Source organism: Takifugu rubripes, chromosome 21 (genome assembly GCF_901000725.2).
Source record: "Takifugu rubripes chromosome 21, fTakRub1.2, whole genome shotgun sequence".
Classification (NCBI taxonomy): Eukaryota; Metazoa; Chordata; class Actinopteri; order Tetraodontiformes; family Tetraodontidae; genus Takifugu; species Takifugu rubripes.
This window is the reverse complement of record NC_042305.1, coordinates 15,524,194-15,545,672: the sequence shown is the minus strand read 5'-3', so window position 1 is coordinate 15,545,672 and position 21,479 is coordinate 15,524,194. Positions and strand designations below refer to the sequence as shown.

At 44.1% G+C, this 21,479-nt stretch overlaps 1 protein-coding gene across 1 annotated transcript in view; it reads left to right on the top strand.

Annotated features, from left to right (window-relative positions):
* rtn4r (reticulon 4 receptor) overlaps positions 1 to 15,717 on the top strand; it is a 30,691-nt gene extending 14,974 nt beyond the window's left edge. The window contains exon 2 of the mRNA XM_029830177.1: positions 13,668 to 15,717. Within this exon, the coding sequence (XP_029686037.1) occupies positions 13,668 to 15,049 (1,382 nt within the window). The 3' untranslated portion in view covers positions 15,050 to 15,717. The remainder of the gene's footprint in view (positions 1 to 13,667) is intronic.
* The last annotated feature ends 5,762 nt before the right edge of the window (positions 15,718 to 21,479 follow it).

Here is a 21,479-nt window from a genome sequence, read left to right as displayed (position 1 = left end):
TGAGTCCTGCCTGACCATGATCTATTAGCGGTCTCCTGCCCCTCGCACTCTGCTGTTATTGGGCTCCACACTCTTGCCAAAAAGCAACTTTATGATACAAATTTGAGCAGCCAGATTTCTGTTTTCAATTATTTTTTAGTTATATATCAGATCCTGAACTCTTACTCTTCTGGGTATGAAAAATGGCATTTTTTTAAACAGGAAATGATTCTGATATTTAAAATAAAAAACACTTCAAGGCATTTTTAAGCAATTACAATACGTCTGAACATATCTGAATAATTTGTGAAAGATTTGTTGTTGACTCTTCTTTTTTCATTGACTCATGAATTTAAGTCAGCTGTCCTTGGGCAAAAAGACTGAAGAGGGTTGAGAGCCTTGAAAGCTTGCCGTGCGTGTGCGTGTGCACGTGCATGACAGCAAAATTGTGAAGCACTTTGGATGAAAGCATCACCATTTATATCCCCGTTATGATTCTGTGCTGATCTGCTGGTCTTATTTTTAGCTGTTATCTATCTATCTATCTATCTATCTATCTATCTATCTATCTATCTATCTATCTATCTATCTATCTATCTATCTATCTATCTATCTATCTATCTATCTATCTATCTATCTAGTTGTCTGTCTGTCATCATTATTATTATTATTATTATTATTATTATTATTATTATTATTATTATTACTTCTTTAGTCGAAACACAACTGCTGTGATTTTTTTTCCCTTCAAGTTTGAACATTTTAGAGTACCTTCATGCCAGAAAACAGTTGGAAAATAAATCAAATCGATGTTACCGTGTGGGTTCCAAGTTTATGCAAAACTGTGGTTTACAAAATGGACAATTGATCATAGTTTTGTCATTTTCTGCCCACACTGAGAACAAATGTTCTTTGAGGAGGTGATGATGGGACAACAGGAACACTTTCATTAGGGCTACTGACACTCCTCTAGTGATATTTTTAAAAAGGATGCGTTGATAACCACTACGAGCTGATGGCGACAAACGTCACGCCGCCGTTTGTCGCTTATGCAACTGGCTGCTGAGAATTGAACTGTCAAACTGCAACATTTGGCTGGAAACAAAGAGATCTGAGAGAAGAACACATTTTTAGATTATCTCTCTGCTCCATGGTGGGAATAACATGCCTAACATCAATTATAAATGCACCTATTCACACACACGCACACACACACACACACACACACACACACACACACACACACACACGTGTTCAGCCCAGATGGGAAAATGCCAACACAGGTGAGATGGACAGCATGGATGCAGAGTGCTTGATGTCTGTACAACATATAAGCAAACTATATGTGATCGCCACAGCTGTAACAATAAATAGAAACCAAACATGAAGTCAAATGTAGTACACTTCAGTCTATCTATGCATCATTGCTTTCTTACCAAATGCTTTATATTTTTATATCTTAGTCCGTTATTTCCATCTGGGGTGGATGTGGCCACTAGGGGGCAACCTTAATCCTCTGTCATGTCCACGCATGTTTACGTAATTAGGCCTCCTATATTCTCTCACATCCTTTAACATTTCCTTTAAGGGTTGTGGATATCTCTCTGTTTTTGTTGTTTCCTTTTCGAATGTCGGCTTGCGCGCGGTGAACCAAACACATATGTTTTAATCTGAAAATATCACCGGGCGGGCTATTTACAATTCAGATTGAGGCAGGATGTGTGAACAGGCGTCTTAGATTAAAAATGGATTGCAAGAATCTTTCTTCTCTGCAGCCCATGCACATACACATGCACACACCCACACGCAAACACACATTCACACACTCTCCTCACTGCACGGCAGCTCCTTCGCAGCGTCCACCTCAAGTCCCATCATTCCTCGCCGTCAGCTGTGGCCTCCTGATCGAATCCCAACAGCTGATGGCTGCTTTCACCCCGCAGCTACCTGTGATAGCTGCCCCCCGTCTGTGTAGCTACCTCCCAGGTCGACAGTTCTTTGCTGGTGCGGGAGTCGTGGCCGCCTGCCTCTGCTGGTCTGTCGACTGCACGAGCCCCTCGGTTGTTTTGTCGCAGGGAATCGACGAACAGATGGCGTGCCACATTTCCCCCTGTAAAGTGCAAGTGTTACAAAGTGCAGCATCATGTCGGACGTGTTTTAATGCAGAGTAGAAAGACAGATCTTATGTACTTTGCACATGTGTGTTTACACACATCTACACACATGCACACATCAGGTTTTGTACCTTCATTTCTCTCCTTTTGACAGATGTGCCATTAAAACGCGCACGCCTGGCCCTGAGGACGAGTGGGCGAGCGCCGAATAAAACTCTCGAGAGGGTCTCCTTGCTAAAATATTAACAATGTGAATTCATTTCACTCCAAGGACTTCATTTAATTTCCTGCTTCTGATATTGCCAAAGAGCCCCAATGATAGATTAGAAGACAGGGATAAACATCTACGCAGCAGCGAAAATGTGCCACTCACAGCAGAAGTGCGTGTTTAGCTGCTAATGAATGTGTTTGGGCCCCTGCCCACCACCGGGAAGCTGGGATTTAAACCTGCCCATGCTAATCGTGACAAAAGCCATGGGATTATTCATAGGAACTAGAGTCAAGGTCCTTATCTGCACTGCTAACTGCTTTGTTATTGAAGTCCGACCAGTTACGCCATTAATCGTAGATGTCATCTCGTGTTTGTGAGAACGTATAAAAGCTCAATAAGCTCCCACTGAGCTTTGAACATCCCTTGTTTTGTTGAAATCCCAAGCACGTTCTTTAAAGCCGGCAGACATTTTTATTTTTGTTACTTAACTAGCGGATCATTAGTCACTGCAGATAGCTAATACAAACGTAATGTGAGTTTTAACATCTTCTCCAGGACCAAATCTGTGTTGGGTTTCTTGTCGCACGAGCTTCTTGCCTTTCTCTCTTTTTATAAAGTAATGATCATCCGCAGGAGCACACACTGGCACGAAAAGACTCAGACCCACTTCTTGTTTGCTCTTCTCCACTGGAGGCAATGGGGTGGCAGGAGGATGAGCAAACACAACATAAGTATTGTTAACCTCTTTAGTTGGAAAACTGATATTTAAGATTCCCCGTAGAAGTTGCACTAAAATGCCGGTGAAGCTGCTCTCCGGGTTCCTGTTTTGTTCCTCTTTGGAACACAGTTTCGATTCCTGAACAATGTGACTCCTGCATGCTGCTACTGCTCTATACAGATACGCCAGAAGGCTAACACCGGTGTCCGTTATATTAGCATAGCAGCGGTGGGTGTCTCCGTTAGGAGGCGGTGGAACAATGGGGTTAAAAGCTTGGCACAGTGATCGAAATTCTGGTCAGGTGAGGCCTGCTTGCGTGTTGATACCCCTCCCCAGAAGGCAAAGGTTTTCATACAGGCGTGGATCAAGAGGGATTCTGTCCTCTGCTGTCACTTTCCCCAGAACATCGATGTGCTCTGAATAAAATACTATAACTCCAACCGGGTGAATACCATGTTTTTGAGAAACCCATTAAAATAAAGGTGACATTTCATGCTCAAGTCACAGTCTATATTTGATTCCAAATCCGTTGTGGTTCAGTGAAGAGGCTGGAAACAGCGGTGCAGTGTCAATGATGAGCTCCCTCATTTACAGTATTCTGTTGCATTGTGCAGACGTCCTAATCACTTTAGTGCAGCGCTGCACTTTGTATTATTCATAAATATCACATCCATTAGCACTAGAAATGGCATTCGTACTAGAAGCCGCCAAAAGTTTACAAGATGGACCTCCAGGGAGAAAGGAACAGCTGAAAGACGCAGTTTAAAAATACCAGATTGTTTTTCTCTCCAGGGCTGGAATGACTCATTACGCAGGCAGCAGTGCAAGAACTCTTGTCAGCTGTGTGATCCCATCCTGCACAGCACACTGAAACTGAAATTGCACCGGCGTTGCTGTTGTTCTGGAACAGTGTCAACAGCAGAGAGCTTCACAGTAACCCACCTGCTCTGGAATTTTAAAAGGAGAAGCATGTGAGGTTGGCTGTATTCCCACAGTCGTGTCCCAGTCACCTGAGGGTTCCATCGTTCTGGACTGAGGAGATAATCTAACCGGCACATGGTTCAGACCCGCCTTTGGCTGGACGACAGATCCGGAATCAGGTCTAATCTGATGGCCGCTCTGCAGCCTGTCGTGAGCCCACCGTCTACATTTGGTCTGGGAAGGAAACTCTAATGGGGTCGGGAGGGCTTCCAGGTGACAGACCAATGTGTCACCCCACCTTGGGTCATAACATACGCTGAAGATAAAGAGCCAGAATTATAGCGCCTCAGCTGGAGCCGAGCTTTAGCCTGACGCTTGACCTTTTGAGTACAAAAGGTGACTGATCTGTGGAGGCCTGTGATGTAAAGACCTGCCCTTATCAGGAGGACGAGGAGGAGGAGGAGATAGCAGATGGGCTCCAGTGAAGAAAATGAACTGTTCCTCTGCTCGGCCTTCTGGGCGTGTTCTTAATGTCTTCCTGACTACCTGCCTTCTTTTTCTGTCCAGGTGCCTCCTGTCGTTCTCATCTTAACTCCTGCACAGAAAAATCCATTGTGCTTTGTCTGCGGGTGCTGGAAAGTGTTTGGGATCCGTGGTAAATAATGCACAAGTGCTCACAAGTATTCTCGCAAAGAAGGGAACTTCACCACAGGGCCCACTCTGTGTGTCAACCAGTTAAACTGACCCAACTGATTCTCCTCCTTCTCATGCAGGGAAAATGCTAAAAGAACATCCATAATGTTCTAGTAAAAGAGGAAAATCGAAACGGAGGGATTCGAACGGGGTTATGTGCGTATTTCCTGCCGGGCTCTGCGCAGATCCACAGCCAGGTTTTGTTTCAATCTCTGCTGACAGACAGAATTTGGGGAAAAAAACAACAGAAAAACCCAAAAGATTCTGCTTGGTCACGACAGAAAAAAGGAAACCAGGAAGAGTTTGGAATGCTTTTCATGAACGTCTTGTTTGAAAAGCCTGCTCACCATCTTTGACACCATCTACCTCGACATGCCAGTGTTTTGTTTGGCTTCTGCCTATCAGCACGAGTTAGCCCCCCCTTAATTTTATCTTTGTGCTGATCCAGTTGGCTCTAAAAATATATTTTTTAAAAAGGTTATGTCCTCAAATTGGGTCTTAACATCACCACAAAGCGGACATCTTAGAAACGGCGGATTGCCGAGCCAATTCCATCTTGTTTCAAAGTTAACATGTTTTAGCTGTAAGTGAAAGGTCCTGGGCAGAGGATGAATCAGATGTGTGTGTAGGCAGGGGAAGAGACAAGATCCTATATCTCACTAATGTCAAAAAATCCACCTACACGTGCTCACAGAGAGTAGCACAACCTCCACAAATATTTATTTCTCTGTGCCCTGCAACAAATCCAACCACATCCCTTTGACAGTGCTATTTTGGAAAGACGGGAAAGAAAGAAAGAAATCCGGCGTGATGAGAGCAAAGGGCTCCTAGAGCAGACTTTTTAGGGGAGAGGAGAAGAAGTTGGGCCTTGTGTTATTGGCCCTGATACATTTGCGAGCAGGAGCCCGGTCCAAAGATAAAAGCACAGGAGACGCTCGTCTTTTTAGGTCAACATACCTCCAGGGCCGCCCGCCTATCCAAAACAGATCTACAAGGAAACTGCCAAGAGCCAGTTAACAGGCACGCAATTATACACTGAACTAACATTACATTTCTTTCATTTCCTGCCAGTCCCAGGATTTCTCTCCTCCTCTGGCCATTACTTAGTGATGCTCCAGGCCATATTGTGCGTTCCTTCAGCCGCGCGTCTGATGAGTCATGCATCGGCGGGGAGCAAAACTGAATTAAACAGTAGCCATTTCAGATAATGGATAACTAATGGCTACCTTACAAAATGGTGCATTAGACTGCGTGTCATCGGAGACAGAATGCATATACGGCTGAAGAGATTTAAGTGTGCATATATTCTGATTCGATGGGACAGATCCTGCCGAGACCAACCGCAGAGCCCATCGGTTGGCTGCAAACTGGGCACCATCTGCCCGTTTCATTCCAGTTGCCTGCTTTATTCATCCTCTTGAGGTCTCATCGCCTTCCCTCAGGCATCAATCGAGTAGCTGTCCTCCATTCACACGTCGTTAAAATGCCTCGGCCTCCCGGAAAGCGCAGATCATTCATCCCTTGAGCTTCCTCCTTTCATGCCTTACCTCCCATATGTTGTATGTTGAGAGTGCAGACAGCCAATGACCAGGGACCTCACGGTGATCCAGGTCATTCCATTCTGATCCCACTGAGCGAGGGATGATTTATGCGCCAGAAGCGTACCTATTCTACCAAGTCCCTTTTTTATTAAATACGGTTCCTTTATTATGAGCATCTTTTTTAGCGTTAAGTTTAAATCATCGTTTTTCTTTGGCTTCTCAGCAAAGGTGAGTTCAGTGACGGTTGCAGTTTTTCGATGCCAACTCTTCTGGTTATATATATTTTTGGGGCGGTTGTGACCTGATCTGTCTGAGGTGATGGAGGATGATACATTTCCAGACACCTTGCTCAGTCAGCTAGTGCAGCGCTGCGGAACTGGAGAAGACAGCGGAAGGTTAGATGACACATGAGGGCCTCAAACTGGTGTCAATTTACAGTGTATTTATATCAGTTTCTTCTATTTTTTCTTTGCTGAAGCAGTTGTGGGATTGTTCATCACCTCTCTCCACAGGCAGCCATTGTCACTCTATCACTAATTGGTTTTCCACGAGAATGAGAAATCACGTTACCGCCTCATGACCTGGAAGTTCATCATGTCATTGTTTTATCGGAGCCAAATTGTTCCTTAAGCTTAACAGAGAGGCTCCGGTGTCAAAAAATGACACTCGAGTAGTAACTATTGCATCACTGATGAGTAACCTTCATTAAGCAGCGACTGCTTGGACATTCAACTCAATATGACACAAGTCTTCAGAACTGGATCGATCTGATCTTTTTTACCAGGTATAATCACTTGAAAACAGCGTCTCCTTTACAACGAGGGTCTAAGTCTGGACTACGGAAATTTCAGCGTTTCCGGAGCATTTCATTAAGACTTTTCATCACTTTTCGGACCAAACACACAGATAAAGAGTGACGATGACCTGGCAAGAGACCCTCTGGAATTCCTGCTGAACTATATGAAATAATCTTCTTTGTCTTCCCCGGTAAAGTCTTATAGGTCGATAAAATCCGGTGAAAACGGCGCCTGATGTGCCGACCCACCGGTTCATAAAGGTCACAACGATGGGTGGAGACAGGCTCGCTGGTAGCAACACAGATAGCTGAGGGATGGAGAAGGTCAACCCTGTTCAGAACACGTTTTAAGGCCATTTTATAGATGACATCTAAAGCTTGGGGAGGGTGACCATCTTCCCAAGAGCATAGAGTGTGTGAAGGAAGCCTTATTATGGTAAAGGAAGCCCTGTCTAGAGTTGACCTCAGCCTGAAGATCATTGATATGAGGAGCGACAGAGACTGAAGGAATAAGGCTGCAAACAATAATCACAGTGTTCAAATGACCAAAACACAATCAAATATGATTGTAGGTGGAATAAAACCAACGTGGCAACGGCTCCTGGCTGCACATACGCATCACAATTTTGGCGTGCTTGGCGGCAAAGCCAGATCTCGGTGACAGAAGTTGAATTTTTAATTTGAAACAAGACAAGAGAATCAATTAGCTCCCATCACACATATTTTATGGCAGCGTGGAGGCCCGGCATGTGACATCTCCCTCCATCCTCCATCTCAGCAGATGTGGTGTCAGTGCGTTTACACTGCCGAGGTTGACATGTGTTCCCACAGAAGGGCACGCCTACCGAGACGTTAACACCTGTGGCAGAGATTTCAGCGGCAGGAGGACCTATTTGTCATGCACAGCATCAGCCACTTTTATTTATTTCCTCTTCAGCCGTGTGGAGATAAGATTAGCTCTATGTGCTCTGCTAAGCAAAATAACAGGAGAAAAAATAGAGGGAGGAAAGGGAAACAACAGTTGCCTGCCCTGTTCACATCCAGCAGCACCAGGGTGTCCACAAAAACCAAAGTAGGACACTCCAAATGTCTCTACTCTTCTGTGGCTTGAAGGGTGCATCTGGAAACCCCCGCGTAATGTGTACCTGCCGGAAGCTGCATAATTTTAAGCTTACAGGACTTGAATTATGCATTTAGCATGGCTCCATGTGTGAAAAGCCCCCATGTCTGAGACATGCAGAGGCGGGTAAAAAAAAGACGAACCAAAAAAAATAAAAAAAACTGGATTTGAGCCACCCTGCCAAACCTCACGGGGCGACTCGAATCCCGACGCTTTTCTTGGAACGTCTCAGAGCGAGCGGGCTGGGTTCCTGCCAACTATGCTACAGAGTTATGAGGAAAGTGCCAGTTTTTTGCCCCAGTGCAGTGGCTTTCTGCCATCACATCATAATTAATCCACTTTAATGGCCTTAAAGCAAACCTAACTCTTCTTCAGGCATCTCTAAAAGCTTCTAAAGTGACTTAGTGTACAAAGGGTTCTGCCAATATATACGCATTGTGATAGAATAAGACCTAATTTTCTACTTAATGGGATGCTCAACCCAATTTACAGTGTTTAAATGGTCATTGGGGAGGATATACCCTTAATTTGGGGGATGAAAATCATATGCAGTACTTTTACAAGTTTGCACGTTCACCATAAGCTGAAGTTTAAGTGTTTTTGAACGTGAAACGATCACAAACGTTCGAACTCAGGGATGCAGACCCTTTCGCTGTTGGGAGCCGGTTCGGGCTAATGGGAGGTCAATGCATCAGTCAAGAGTCTGCAGTTGCAGGAACTGTTCACCTCCACTTTATCATCCATCTGGTGGCAAGTCGAGCAGGGATTCGATCCGACAGCCCTATGATTGCAAAGCGCCTTGGTTGGCTGGCAGGATATTGCCGACTGGCTGCCTGTTGTTAGCCGCTGTCACTACTCGGCTATGTCGAGCCTGCCTCCTCCAATTATGCCAGAAGTTTTAACTAAGTGAGCATTGCTATTGATTTCCCCCCTTCACAAACAGGAAGAGACTCCTTGTGTATTTGCACATGCACTCGCAGAGAATGCAGAGTAAAGTGCTTTGGGGACCCCCCCCCCCCCAGAACACATTCTCTGCAGTGCTGCCTTGCCTTCTGCCTGCTGAGCTCCGGTGCCCTCAGTTATTCATGAACCATCTGCTTGGGCTACTGCTGTGTCAGATGTGTGTCAAATAGGACCTCGTCTGTCCCCACTGTTCAACTTTTTATTGTGTCTTCTTCTACACAATTTAGACAAAACCCACGCTGAGGGGACAACAGCTCCGACTTCGCACTCCGACGTGTCCTCAACCGGCAGTTTAATCTGTTATTTAAGGTCAGAGCATCTGGCTCATCAATGTTGGAACACCAAGCAAAACCCAGACCTTGTTGGACTTCTAAACTGAGAAATATCGAGCTGAAATTAAATCCAATTGACAATGAGGTGGTGAGGATGGATCTGAAAGGTAAAGGTGTCAGTGAGGGAAACACTGGTGCCACTCCTGGACCACTGTAACCTTGATAGGAGCCTTTTCCTGCGTGACAATAACCTTGTCACCTCTTAATGACCCTCTGGAACGTGAAGAGTATGTTGTCACATCACAGCGGTCTTAAATGAAGCTGCAGCTATGAAACTGTAAGCCACGGTGTACGTCTCCGCCTATCAGAAGCAGCACTTTAGGAACGAGTGCACCACTCATGGGTTCCTCCTTATTGAACTTGTTTCTCAGTGAGTCGTTTTACAGCTTTTGATTACAGCTGTTCAGGTTTTCATCATTTTTGTGATGATAGAGAACCCAGGGAGGTTCTTCATTTGAATTAATTACCCGCAATAAAATGCAGACTGATATTTGCCTTCCTGGCATAGAAAAAGGATCCTACAGACAGTTGTAGAACACGCAGCTAAAGTGTAGTTTCAGTGGTGGATATGCAAAATGATCTCGTAATCTTTTTGGACTGGATATGGCAACATTTGTTTCATCATTGTAGATTTTATCTCCAAGCACAGACGCCTGATCACACAGGCTTCTTAAACATAAAAATAGTCTCTCTAAAGAAAAACTTTTCTTTTAGTGCAGGAACACAGCCCTCCATTTTTCTCAGTGTCACAACTCATAAGAACTTTGTGTTTTGTAACAGTCTGTGCCGCGCCGAGTTATTTATTGCTTCTTACTCTCGGCTCTTGGAGCCATTTATAGCTGTCAGGGACGGAGCTGAAATTGGGCTTCATGCGACTGTCACATTCTATAGCGTGTGGACAAGATATAAAAACAATTTTTGTATGCATGGCTGGATTCACACAAGACACATGACCCGAGCAGGAGAGATCATGACTATATTAAATGCAGGGCTGCCTGTGAGCAACAAAATAATGTATGATTTCAGAAACAGGCCAGGGGGTCCCTTTGGATAACTACCGTGATTCATCTCTGACATAGACATCACTTTCATTCCGAGCCATAGGGATGAGACTGTCATGTTAGCCGTCCGCTCCCAATCCCCGGCCCTTCAGAGCAAAGCCACCGTGATGAATCGGAGGCCCTCTCAGCGCCCTGTCCCAACGTGCCCTCTCTGTACATTGCAGGTTTCTGAGGATGAGGTGAGCTGTACAGTTTAAGCCTGCTGTATTTTCATAAGCTAAAAGAGTGTTCTGAATGTGTTTGTGGTGCTATAAACACGCCCGGGACACATGCAAATCAGCCAGGAGTCTGACTAAGTGATGCACTCCACAGTAAACAAATCTGTCTGCTCCCACTCACCACTCCAGTGTTTAGCTCCTGAATAAAGAATCTTTCACTTGCTGAGTATCACCACTGGTTTATACATGTACTTCCACGACTGAATATTATCCCTCTGGCCCAATGTCTAGTTTTTAACTTACTTTTAACAACTTTCCTTCCAACCAGACACAAAACTATTTCACATAAAATACCTTCAGTTGTGCTTTTAATGACAGAAAATACAGTTTTAGACCATGACCATGTGATGACATCTGCATCATATTACAAGAAAAAAAAAATCTTTACATGTGGAGTTGTGAACAGGTGCTGACCTTTGACCTCAACGGCCGCAACTAATAGTCAAGAGCAAGCTAGTAAGTTAGCAACAGAGACAGCATGGAATGAATCACTTTATCATAATATAAAAAATAGCTGCTCTCTTCATCTTTTTACATACGGTACTCTTTCCACTTCTGGTTAAGGATTTGGTGCAGAACCCTAGCGGTACACTTCCACCGCGGGCTCTAGACCTGCAGAAGATCCACTTTCAGTGGCAGTTTCTGGTGGTGTTAGCTCCACTTTTGAAGCTTTATTTCCAATGACTCCATGCACTTTAAAGTCCCTTTTAGACGGACTAAGTAATACATGAAAACCGATTATTATGAACATAAGTTATCAGGTCTTCCATTGCTCTTGATCATTTAAACTTGATCATTCTTGAGATGCTTCTTCAACCTGATTGGGGTCCACCCGTGGTAAATTCATTTCACTGGGCGTGAAAACCAAGCTATGAGCTCCACAGATGCCTCTGTGAAGGTTCCCAAGAGCACAGCTGCCTCCATCATTCTGACATGGACAATACTTGAAACAAGCAGGACTCTTCCCAGAGCTTACTTTCCACTCGAACTGAGACATCTGGGAAAAAAAGTCTCTGGGGAGGTGACCAAGAACCACCAATGGTCACTCGGGCTGAATGCATAAGGGAGAAAATCCCAGAAGGTCAACTGTCACTGTAATCTCCAGTCTCATGGAACAAAGCCTGGAATTTCATGCTTTTAATATCTATATGCAGTAAAATGCAGTCATATTTAGAGGCCCTTTGATTAATCAGTTTCTTTGGTTCTAGTCCCTTTAGTCAATGTTGTCTACCCCTGCAGTAAACAGCACACAATAAACCTAAGAATAAAAGCATGGCAATGGTGATTAAAGACAAACATGAGTTTAAAATGCTAAGCTACAGAGTACTCTATGGAACATTCGACAGGCAGTTTAATAAGGCAAACAAAGAGGGCGTTCAAGATGAAAGGAGTCACTCGCTCGGCTACAGTGTGGTGCGCTTTGAGGGCCACGCTGTCAACACAAGAGGGTCGGAGAAGAAGAAGCGGGTAAACTGAGGAAGTCCTCCGAAAGCTGAAGGAGCACCGATGTCAGTCAAAGATGATTGTCTGCAACTAAACGGAGAAATGATTGTTACCAAACAGCAATGCTGCTCTTAGAAAAGAAGGCTAAAGCTAAAAGACAGTGCAAGGAGTTTGTTTTGACACATCAGATAAGGGAAGATTAAATGTTGAAACAAAAGCTGGCAAAATATGATAAGATATTGATTTTTTTCTTCTTCTTCCTTGGAGGGCTGCTAGTACCTCCAAACACTTATTGAGTAATCTGTTACAACTGAGAAGTGAAATTAATGAGAAAAATGGAGAAAAATGATCAAATTTGACCAGCATGTCAGCAAGCCTTGACCTGACATTCATGGCGACAATATCAGAGCGAGGCAATGGCGAAGACACCTTCTGTGAGCAGAAAGTAATTGAGAAGGTGTTGATGAACTCGTGGGGATTGTGCTGTCATTCATCAGCCGCTAACAAAGACAAAACTTATTACAGCAGGAGCCCAGGAAGCCGAGATTTGACATGCGATGCGCAGTTGGAAATAGCCTGTTAATGAACAGACAGAGGAGAGGATGATAAAAAAAGGACTGTTGGAAGAGATGCACAAATATTGGCAGTGCTGAGGGAAAAGTGCTGCCATGCAGAAAGAATAGAAAGGCTTGACAGCGTTCCGGTGGCAGTCTGACGGCTGAACGGGGAGATTGGAGGGAAAGTGCAGCAGAAGGCTGCTGTCAGGCCACACCAGAGCTGCGTTTAACAAGGTCCAGAGATGAGCTGCACCACAACACATTACAGGAAAATAAGAAATGGAAGAGAGCAAGGAAGGGGAGTGGGTTTTTTTAGTCTCACTACCTGTCATGGCGGTGAGCCTGGGATCCCTCACATGTGCACAGGAGCAAAGACTGGAAATACTCAGCTCGGACAGCACACGAGCGCTGCCTTAAATGGACTGTTTTTTTTGTATTAACCAAGTTGAACATGCAGTCCAGTGGCTTCAGAGCTGACGACTAGTTGTATTAGTCACGGTAGTAATGAGCTGATCTGAAGCAATGGAGGCAACAAGCAGAAATAATTAATGTGAGCAAATGCAGAATGTGTCTGGTTTTAAACATGGATGCCTCCAGGGCAAAAAGCAAGCGCACAGGCTCAGCCGGAGCGCTAACACACCTCTAGGAATCTGCAGTTCATCGTCATGCTGCACTCAGGAAGCGACGCTTCGTTCACGGCTGTGCAGAGGCCTCTTCTGCTCGGCCTCATGCGGCACCCCACCTCTTGCCTCGGGCATCAATCTCTTACCCTCGTGTGAAAGTTTATCTCCCAGAGTCGAGCTAAATGTCAACCTCGGGATCAGAGAAACGCCATCATTTCCATGAGTCCTGTTAGAGAGAGTTAATTTCACATAGCCGCCAGGTCTTTTTCGATGTTTGAGGCGTGATTGGTTACATTTAACGGTGTGCACTAATTAGCCTGAACTTGCATTTTGTGTTGCGTCTCTATTAATCATTTTTTCCCCTCTTGTCTTTGTAGGGGGGCGACTCCTGTTGGTGGCGATGTGGCTGAACCTCGTGCCTCAAACTGACAGCTGCCCTGCCAAGTGTGTGTGCTACAGTGAGCCGAGGCCCACCGTGGCCTGCCAACAACAAGGACTGTTTTCCATCCCTACCGAGATCCCCGTGCGGAGCCAGCGGATATTTCTGCAGAGCAATAAGCTGACGGTGGTGAGGTCCACGAGCTTCAGCTCTTGCCACAATCTCACCGTCCTCTGGCTCTACTCCAACAACATCAGCTACATCGAGGCAGGGGCCTTCTATGGCTTGGAGAAACTGGAGGAGCTGGACATTGGAGACAATAGCAACCTCCGCACCATCAGCCCTACAGCCTTGCGGGGATTAACTAAACTGCACACTCTGCACCTGCACAGGTGCGGGTTGTCCGAGCTCCCTGTTGGGGTTTTCCGAGGAATGTTCTCGCTACAGTACCTTTACCTGCAGGACAATAACATTCTCACCCTACAGGACGACACTTTCCTAGACCTTGCCAACCTCACCTACCTTTACTTGCACAATAACAAAATCAAGATCGTAACAGACAACATGTTTCGAGGCCTAATCAGCCTGGACCGGCTGCTGCTGCACCAAAACCGAGTCATCTATGTCCAACCCAGAGCTTTCAGTGACCTTGGCAAGTTGAAATCCCTGTTCCTGTTCTTCAATAATCTCACCGTCCTGACAGGGGAGACCATGGACCCCTTGGTGTCGCTCCAGTATTTGCGTTTAAATGGGAACCAGTGGATCTGTGACTGCCGGGCCAGGACCTTGTGGGACTGGTTCAAACGCTTCAAGGGTTCCAGCTCCGAGTTGGAGTGCAGCGTACCCGAGTTCCTAACAGGAAAGGACCTGAAACGGCTGAAAAGTGAAGACTTGGAGGGATGTGTGGAGATGCCTCAAATCCAGACCAACCTCTTCAGCTCCAAAACACAGTCGGGGAAATTTGCATCCACTGAAACTCCTCTGGGGGACAACATTCCCAGGTGTTGCCTCGGAGATAATGACAAGTCCTCTATTCTGTCAGGCAAGAGCCGCCAAATTACCAACAATCCCCAAAAGGAAAAGGAGAACATGTCAAAGACTAAACACAAGGAGCAGGAAAGAACAAAAAATGAGACTCAGAACAAGCAAAATGATGGACCGCTTGGAACCTTGTCCAACACTTTGGAAAAGACTTTGGAAAACCTCGACCCTGACCTGATTAACAACCTGGAATCATCTACAGCATCCAACAAAAAGAAAAAGAAGTGTTCCAAAAAGCCCAAATCTGACACCCAGTGCATCAAAGGTCAGGGTTCCACTTTGCAAGCGCTGCACTTTCTCGTCATTCCCGTGATCTGGATATCTCTAGCCATGTCTTAGAACTTTACTTTCACTCTGATCGCAGAACTTAAGATTGTTGATGCTCCTGACAATGATTCCACAAGATGCAGTGACATCTACAACGGAAAGGACGGAAAAGTTTCATCAACCCGGTGTGGGTGAGGAGAAACGCTGAGTACATTTAACAAAAAGGATGCCTTTACAGACACTACAGATCTAATGTATATAATGAATTGGTGCCCAAATTGTTTGTTCTCTATGTACCTAACTGTACTGTGTCAAAGCTACATTTTGGAGAGCCCATTTTCCCTCTCAAAAGCTTTTTTTCTGCTTAGACGTACCACCATCGGAGGGATTTTAGGGAAGGGAAAAAACAAAAATGAAAGGTAAGCGGAACCAGAGACAGCACTCAGAAAGAATGTCCAGTCTGTTCATTGAAAATAACCAATACCCCCATTATTTATTCAAAGTGATGCATTTGTTGGGTAATGTTATTTTATTTTTATGTTAAAAAAACAGATGTTTTACCTCTCCTGGTTTTCAGTTCTGTTTTCATGACAGAAAGGGTATTTGGGTTGCATTTACCAAAAAAAAAGAAAAAGCTGTCTTATTTGTCAATGGAGATTGCAATGGAACCATAGATATGCATTTTATTTTAATTGTGTACAAGTATGAATATATTATGAATAAAATTCCTATTTCGTAGATGTTTGGATATGGTGTGGTATTTTTCCGATATGAAATAACACAATGGCACAATTGTAACACCCAAATGCTTGTTTTGACTTCATTGATCTTAGCAATAACTACATGGTAGTTCAATGGGGAAACATAGATAACTTATTCTATTAAAGATGTGGGGTTTCAACTTTTCATCTCACATAACAGCTTCAATCATTTTATACTTTATTTTAAATTGAATACCAGCTAAAAATAACATGGAGATTATATGTCCCCCCTTTCTTCCTTCTCCTATAAGCTCCTGAGGCTTCATGAAAGATCAAACATCCTACATAAACAGTCCAAACACTGCATTTATGTTTGAAATCAGCGGTTCATATGTATTATGCTGATTTCCAGAGGCAGCTCATCAAAATTCCGCATGTAATCACACCTGGTTTTGCAGATTACCTACAAGTGTTCATCTTTTGAATTGATTATTATGATACAATTATGCGACATATTCTAAAGTTACTTTAGAGGTCACAGCTTGGACTGAGAAGGCAGGATAATGAGGAATATACAGGGTTGCCTTGAAGGCACCGCGAGACATTTAAATGCAATAATCTAATCTCCAAGATGTCAGAAGTGAGTGAGATCAATCAGGGTGACAGCTGCGTGTGTGCATGTTGACAGTCCAGGATAACAGAAAGACGACGGCTCAATCTCCGTCAAATTCAGCCAGGACCTTGTGTGATGCTGTCTGTTTATCTCAAAAGGTGAAAGGATTAGAAGGCAGGGTTTCCACAAATCCCCGGTGCTTTTCACTGACGCAGAATAACCCCGAAAAAACTGAAGGGGACCTGAGAAAATATTGATCTCGGATCTGAAACCAGCAGGGGAACATCATCAACCACCTTTTCTACTGGAGGCCAGTAACCATCTGCTGGCACACAAGTGGCTCCCAGCTGAGGCTCTGTACTTTGTGATCTTCAAATGTTTGAAGCATCATTCACTGCAGCTGTCTGGAGCCGTTTTATCATATTTATGAAAAATAAATAAATCTGCATACATTTACAGAGAAAATCGGAAGGACTTCATCATTTATTCTGGGTTTCTTCTTTAAATTCCATTTTTCCTTTTTTGACATGAATGCTCATTTATATGCCGTGAGCTGTAAATCAATTGCACTATACAAGGTTATTTTTAATAAAATGTCATCTAAAGATCTTTCTGACATTCACACACTGCTACACATGCACTAAATTTATTTTCTTCGGTCCATTTCTTACATTCTCTTGCTGTTTCTATGTGGGAGCTACTCTCCCGTGAACATACACAAGTGGTAACTAGTCAATTACAAGCGTATGTGTAACAAAGGCTGTCAGAACTGCCGCTGGAACTTCTTTCTTCAGCGTTCAGCAAGATTGCTTGGAAGATTTGAACACCCCCGTATCCTTCTGGGGATTCCTCCTTGAATATTGCTTTGAATATCTTGGCCAGGACCACACAGAGACCGCTGATAAGCAGTCCTGGAATCTTTCTTTTGATGAAATGGCAACAGCGATCGGCTTATTTCAGCAGGCTTGGAGAGGAAAGCAACAATGGGATGACCGCATACACACATGACGCCGCTAAAATGCCCTTTTATTGAACTGTGGACATCTCTAGAGCATAATAATCCCTCTCAGCGACACAGTGCCAGCCTTGATGTGCCCAGGGTTCCTGGTTCGGATGGAATTATGAAGAGGCTGCTGGGGTCTATAGCTGCCACCTCTTACCTTTTATCTCCCCAGCTGCAAGCTGCCTTCAGGCAGGAGTTGATTTTGTGGTGAAACCCCCACGTGTGACCTTTCTGGTAAAGCATTACAGTTAGTGTAGTAGTTAGTAGTTAGTGTTAGTGTAACAGCAGCTTACATCTATCTCCCTACACACGCATCTTCCACTGGCCCAGCCGAGTATTCCATGCTGCAGATAACTTGGAATACTCTACTACAGCCCTTCCAATGAAACTGGGCCTATTCTGCCATCATGAGATGGAGGCTGCAAAAGGAATTATTACATGTGCGGAACAGTTGCATCTGATAGAGATTGAGATACAATTTTCTGATCTTACACCGGATTTCCTCGCTTTGATGGATTTACAGGAAAGTGATGATGGCTAGGAGAAGAGTTCACCTCAATCTAGATTCCTCACGGTTACCGTCTCTTCTCTGACCACTATGTGTCAGAGATAGCTCATCAGTGATGATTCTCACACTTTTGCTTCATAGCTTCTCTTCTCAAAATGAAATGTCTGACAGTAAGAATACAGCAGAGCTCAGAGAAGAAAAATCTGCTGTATCACAGGACAAAGGAGCTTCCTGGTGCTAAAAGGGAATATTTAAACCCTACATCCAATCCTATATAAGGTAAGAACAATTTGTCACAGAATGTACTTTAAAGATAAGCTAATTGCTCCAATTTGGGCAGCCAGGTGATGAGTTCATTGCCACTAATATGCAGTGGTGGTCTGGAGGGAGACTCAAGCTGAACTGTTGTCTACAGAGTGCCTTTTGGGCTGTGCTCGGCTCTCACAGCCTTAGAGTAGGAGAAGATGGCCACACCCCCTTTCTGTCCATCATTTATTTTTAGTGGTTTTGGTGTTCTTAAAACCTTAAAGTCAGTTCTCATCCACTCTCCATTTGGGGGCAGAGATAAACCTGCCCATTGTAGTTCCCCTTCAGTGTAGATGATGATAATACGCAGAAACACTTTTCTTTGCTTTTTGAAAACTGAACCCAGCTATGCTGTTTACTAACTTCATCCAAGAGGGTGGTTCAGCTTTTTGCTGGTTAAAGTCTGCTGTTGGCTCACAGTGATGCACTTTACAGCAGGAATTGTTCTTCCTTTCCCAGATACCTACAGTTTAAGCTCTTACAGTACATGTAAAAAGCTGCTGCGAGATTCACTTAGAGGTTGGCTGCCCAGACCACATGCATGAGCACAGCTAACCACCTTTAGGTGCATGCAGGTTATCTGCCATCGATGATGTTTCAGTTCTGTTCAAGAAGCACTTTCTCTTCTGAGTACAAAGGTGTGCAGGGCCACGACCCTTCTGCTAACTGTTGGAGGTGTTGTGATGTATTGAAAAGGGGGGGATGGGTCCAGTTGGGGTGCTTTTGTATTCCAGAGATGGAAAGCAGAGCGGATCAAAGCTCAGCTCTCCGTGGGAATGAGAGGGGCAGAGGGGACAGACAGGTGGATGGAGGAAGAGCATGTGAGGGAGCGGGAATAGGCTGGAAGTCAGACAGGTATTGGGGACAGGGTTCTTGATGGCCATGAGTGTTAACAAGAGGTCTTTGAATTGACTATGGACCTGAGCTGGGGGCAGGTGGAGCTGTCGGAGTACAGGAGTGATGTGGCGGATGGAGGGGGTGCGAGTAATGATACAGGCAGCTGAATTCTGGACCAGTTGACTCTTATGGAGGGATTTGTGAGAGAGGCTGAAAAGGAGTTACAGTAGTTCAAGTGACAAGGCTGTGGACAAGGATGACAGCAATGTGGGGGGGTGAGGGAGGAGTGGAGACAAATCTCATCTTGTTGATGGAACCCTTTGATATGAAGGTCCCTTCAGAGGCTCCCAGACGTGCTACAGGGGGCTGGCAAAGATGGCTGAAAGGTAGGTGACATGATGATGACCTCTGTTCTACAGTGTATGATATTGCATTATGTTTTACACTGATACTTTCATACCCCATGTTTGGGGTTTCAAGCTGAGGTAACACTAAGGATGTGTAATTATATACTCACAACCATCCAGTACAATAATTGCTGGATTAGGCCAACTTCTCGGATGGGCATCTATTGCCAGTGGCCAAGCAACAGTGACTTATCAAATTTTATCTGAAATTCCCACTGTAACAATATTTTATACCTTCAGAGTGTATTTTCACTCACCACCAAATGGAATTCTTGGCTACTCTTCAAAAAAATAGAGCCTCCTGACAGCAGCAAACAACCTCACCCCGGATGAAACCGTGCGGGATGCAGTTGTTTCCTGTAAAGTCAGCAATGTTCAATGCTATTTGCAGTAAAGTATGTCCAATAGCAAAATCAAGTCGAGTCAAATGGAGCTCAGGTGAGCAAAAACAGTGTAAAAGCAGGAGGAGATGGGAGAAACTATGACTGGAGAACAGGGAGCTGTGAGGAGAGAAGGGAGACATTTCATAATTACCCTCCTATTAAAAATGAATTTGATTTTGAAAGCATGTGACAAGAAGAACCCCTTGTGTTCTTTAGATTTAAATGTTATTAAAGAGACATTTTACCAACATCAAATGATAACCCTGGAATTAGCATCTGTGTCTTAATACCGCCTCATGTGGTCTTTGAGACTTTGTCCTTGGCTTGAATCACATTTGACAAGACAGAAAAAGATGAATACTCCACATTTCTTTTGCACGTTAAGCATACATTTTCCCTTTTAATCAAGTATAATTTCAATCTTTCACAGCCTGCGGTTTCTTTTTGCCACAATGTCTTTCAAGTGTCCTGATGATAATGGTCCAAAAATAAAAATCTGGATCTGTTAAATGGCTGAAAGGCTGAGCCTTGGTACATACCGGTAATTCCTACACACGAGCGTATAAGAGATATCAGAGTCAGAAAGAATGTGCAGTATAATGGGTTTTCCTTTTGCTAAAGGAGATTTTTGGGATTTTTTTATTATTTATTTTTCATCATGTAGCAAATCCATAATGCTGGTTATTTGGACTGTTCTCACTCACTTTTCTTACACTCAAAATTGTTGAAACTCACATACTTCAATTCTGAACAGCACAAATAATGGACAAAGCAGCTAATAACTTACTGCCAAATAATATAAAAAACTTCTTTAAAGGTCGCTGATCAATTACTGATTACTTAATCTTCAATTATCAGTTAAATAACTAAAGTTTTAGGATCGATTTTAGGGTTATAAATCGGATTTGAGGTCTTATTTAGCTACTAAAATGAGCTGTACGCACTGAAACAAACAACAGTTGGTCATTTAAACTCTTTTCTTTTTTTTGGCACCGTGAGTCCGATTTACAATCATTGCACACGAGCCCCCCGAGATGTCAACCGAGGCTGTGAAGTCTGACAGCAGTGCCACACAGGGGTCAAGGCTCTATTTAACATCGCCTCCAAATATGATGACCTGAGCCCGCCGGCCCGTCCCTGGTGTCAGAAACTTTCTCGTCAAACGGTGTAAAAACCGAAACACACCCCTCAGTGAGCGTGTGCGATTTCATGTCACGGTGACAGCTTCGCCCTCCGCTGGCACTGATGAAAAGAAATGGAGCTAATTACAGGGGCCTCCATCTGCAGCGAGGGTCTAGATTGAAAATGTATTAATGCCTGGGCAAGAACTGAAAATAACTGTAGGCCAGAGTGGGGAATTCTCAGCATAGCAAATTGCTGCGTTTATTTGTTTCTATGGACCTGAGGATGAGAAATATGCACTTACCCAAGGTAAGACAGCATACTGTTGGTTAAAAGGATGCAAGTTGGTCCTTATGACAAGGCTTGAGTGGCAGAAAAAGGTGTGAACCAAACAACACTTTTAGTTCCTTGTTCTGTTCAACTCCCTGAGCTCCTCATTATGAGGACCTCACAGCAAACCTTGCTGGAATTCCTTTACTCTTCACTCCTGCCAGAGGGCTTTGCAACTGAATGGACAAGGGGTTTGCTTCAAAATCCCATACCAACATTTTCTGGGGGAGGTGATTTTGGTGTCATTTGATGTTATTTATTTATGCACGCATGATCATTTAGAAATTAGGTC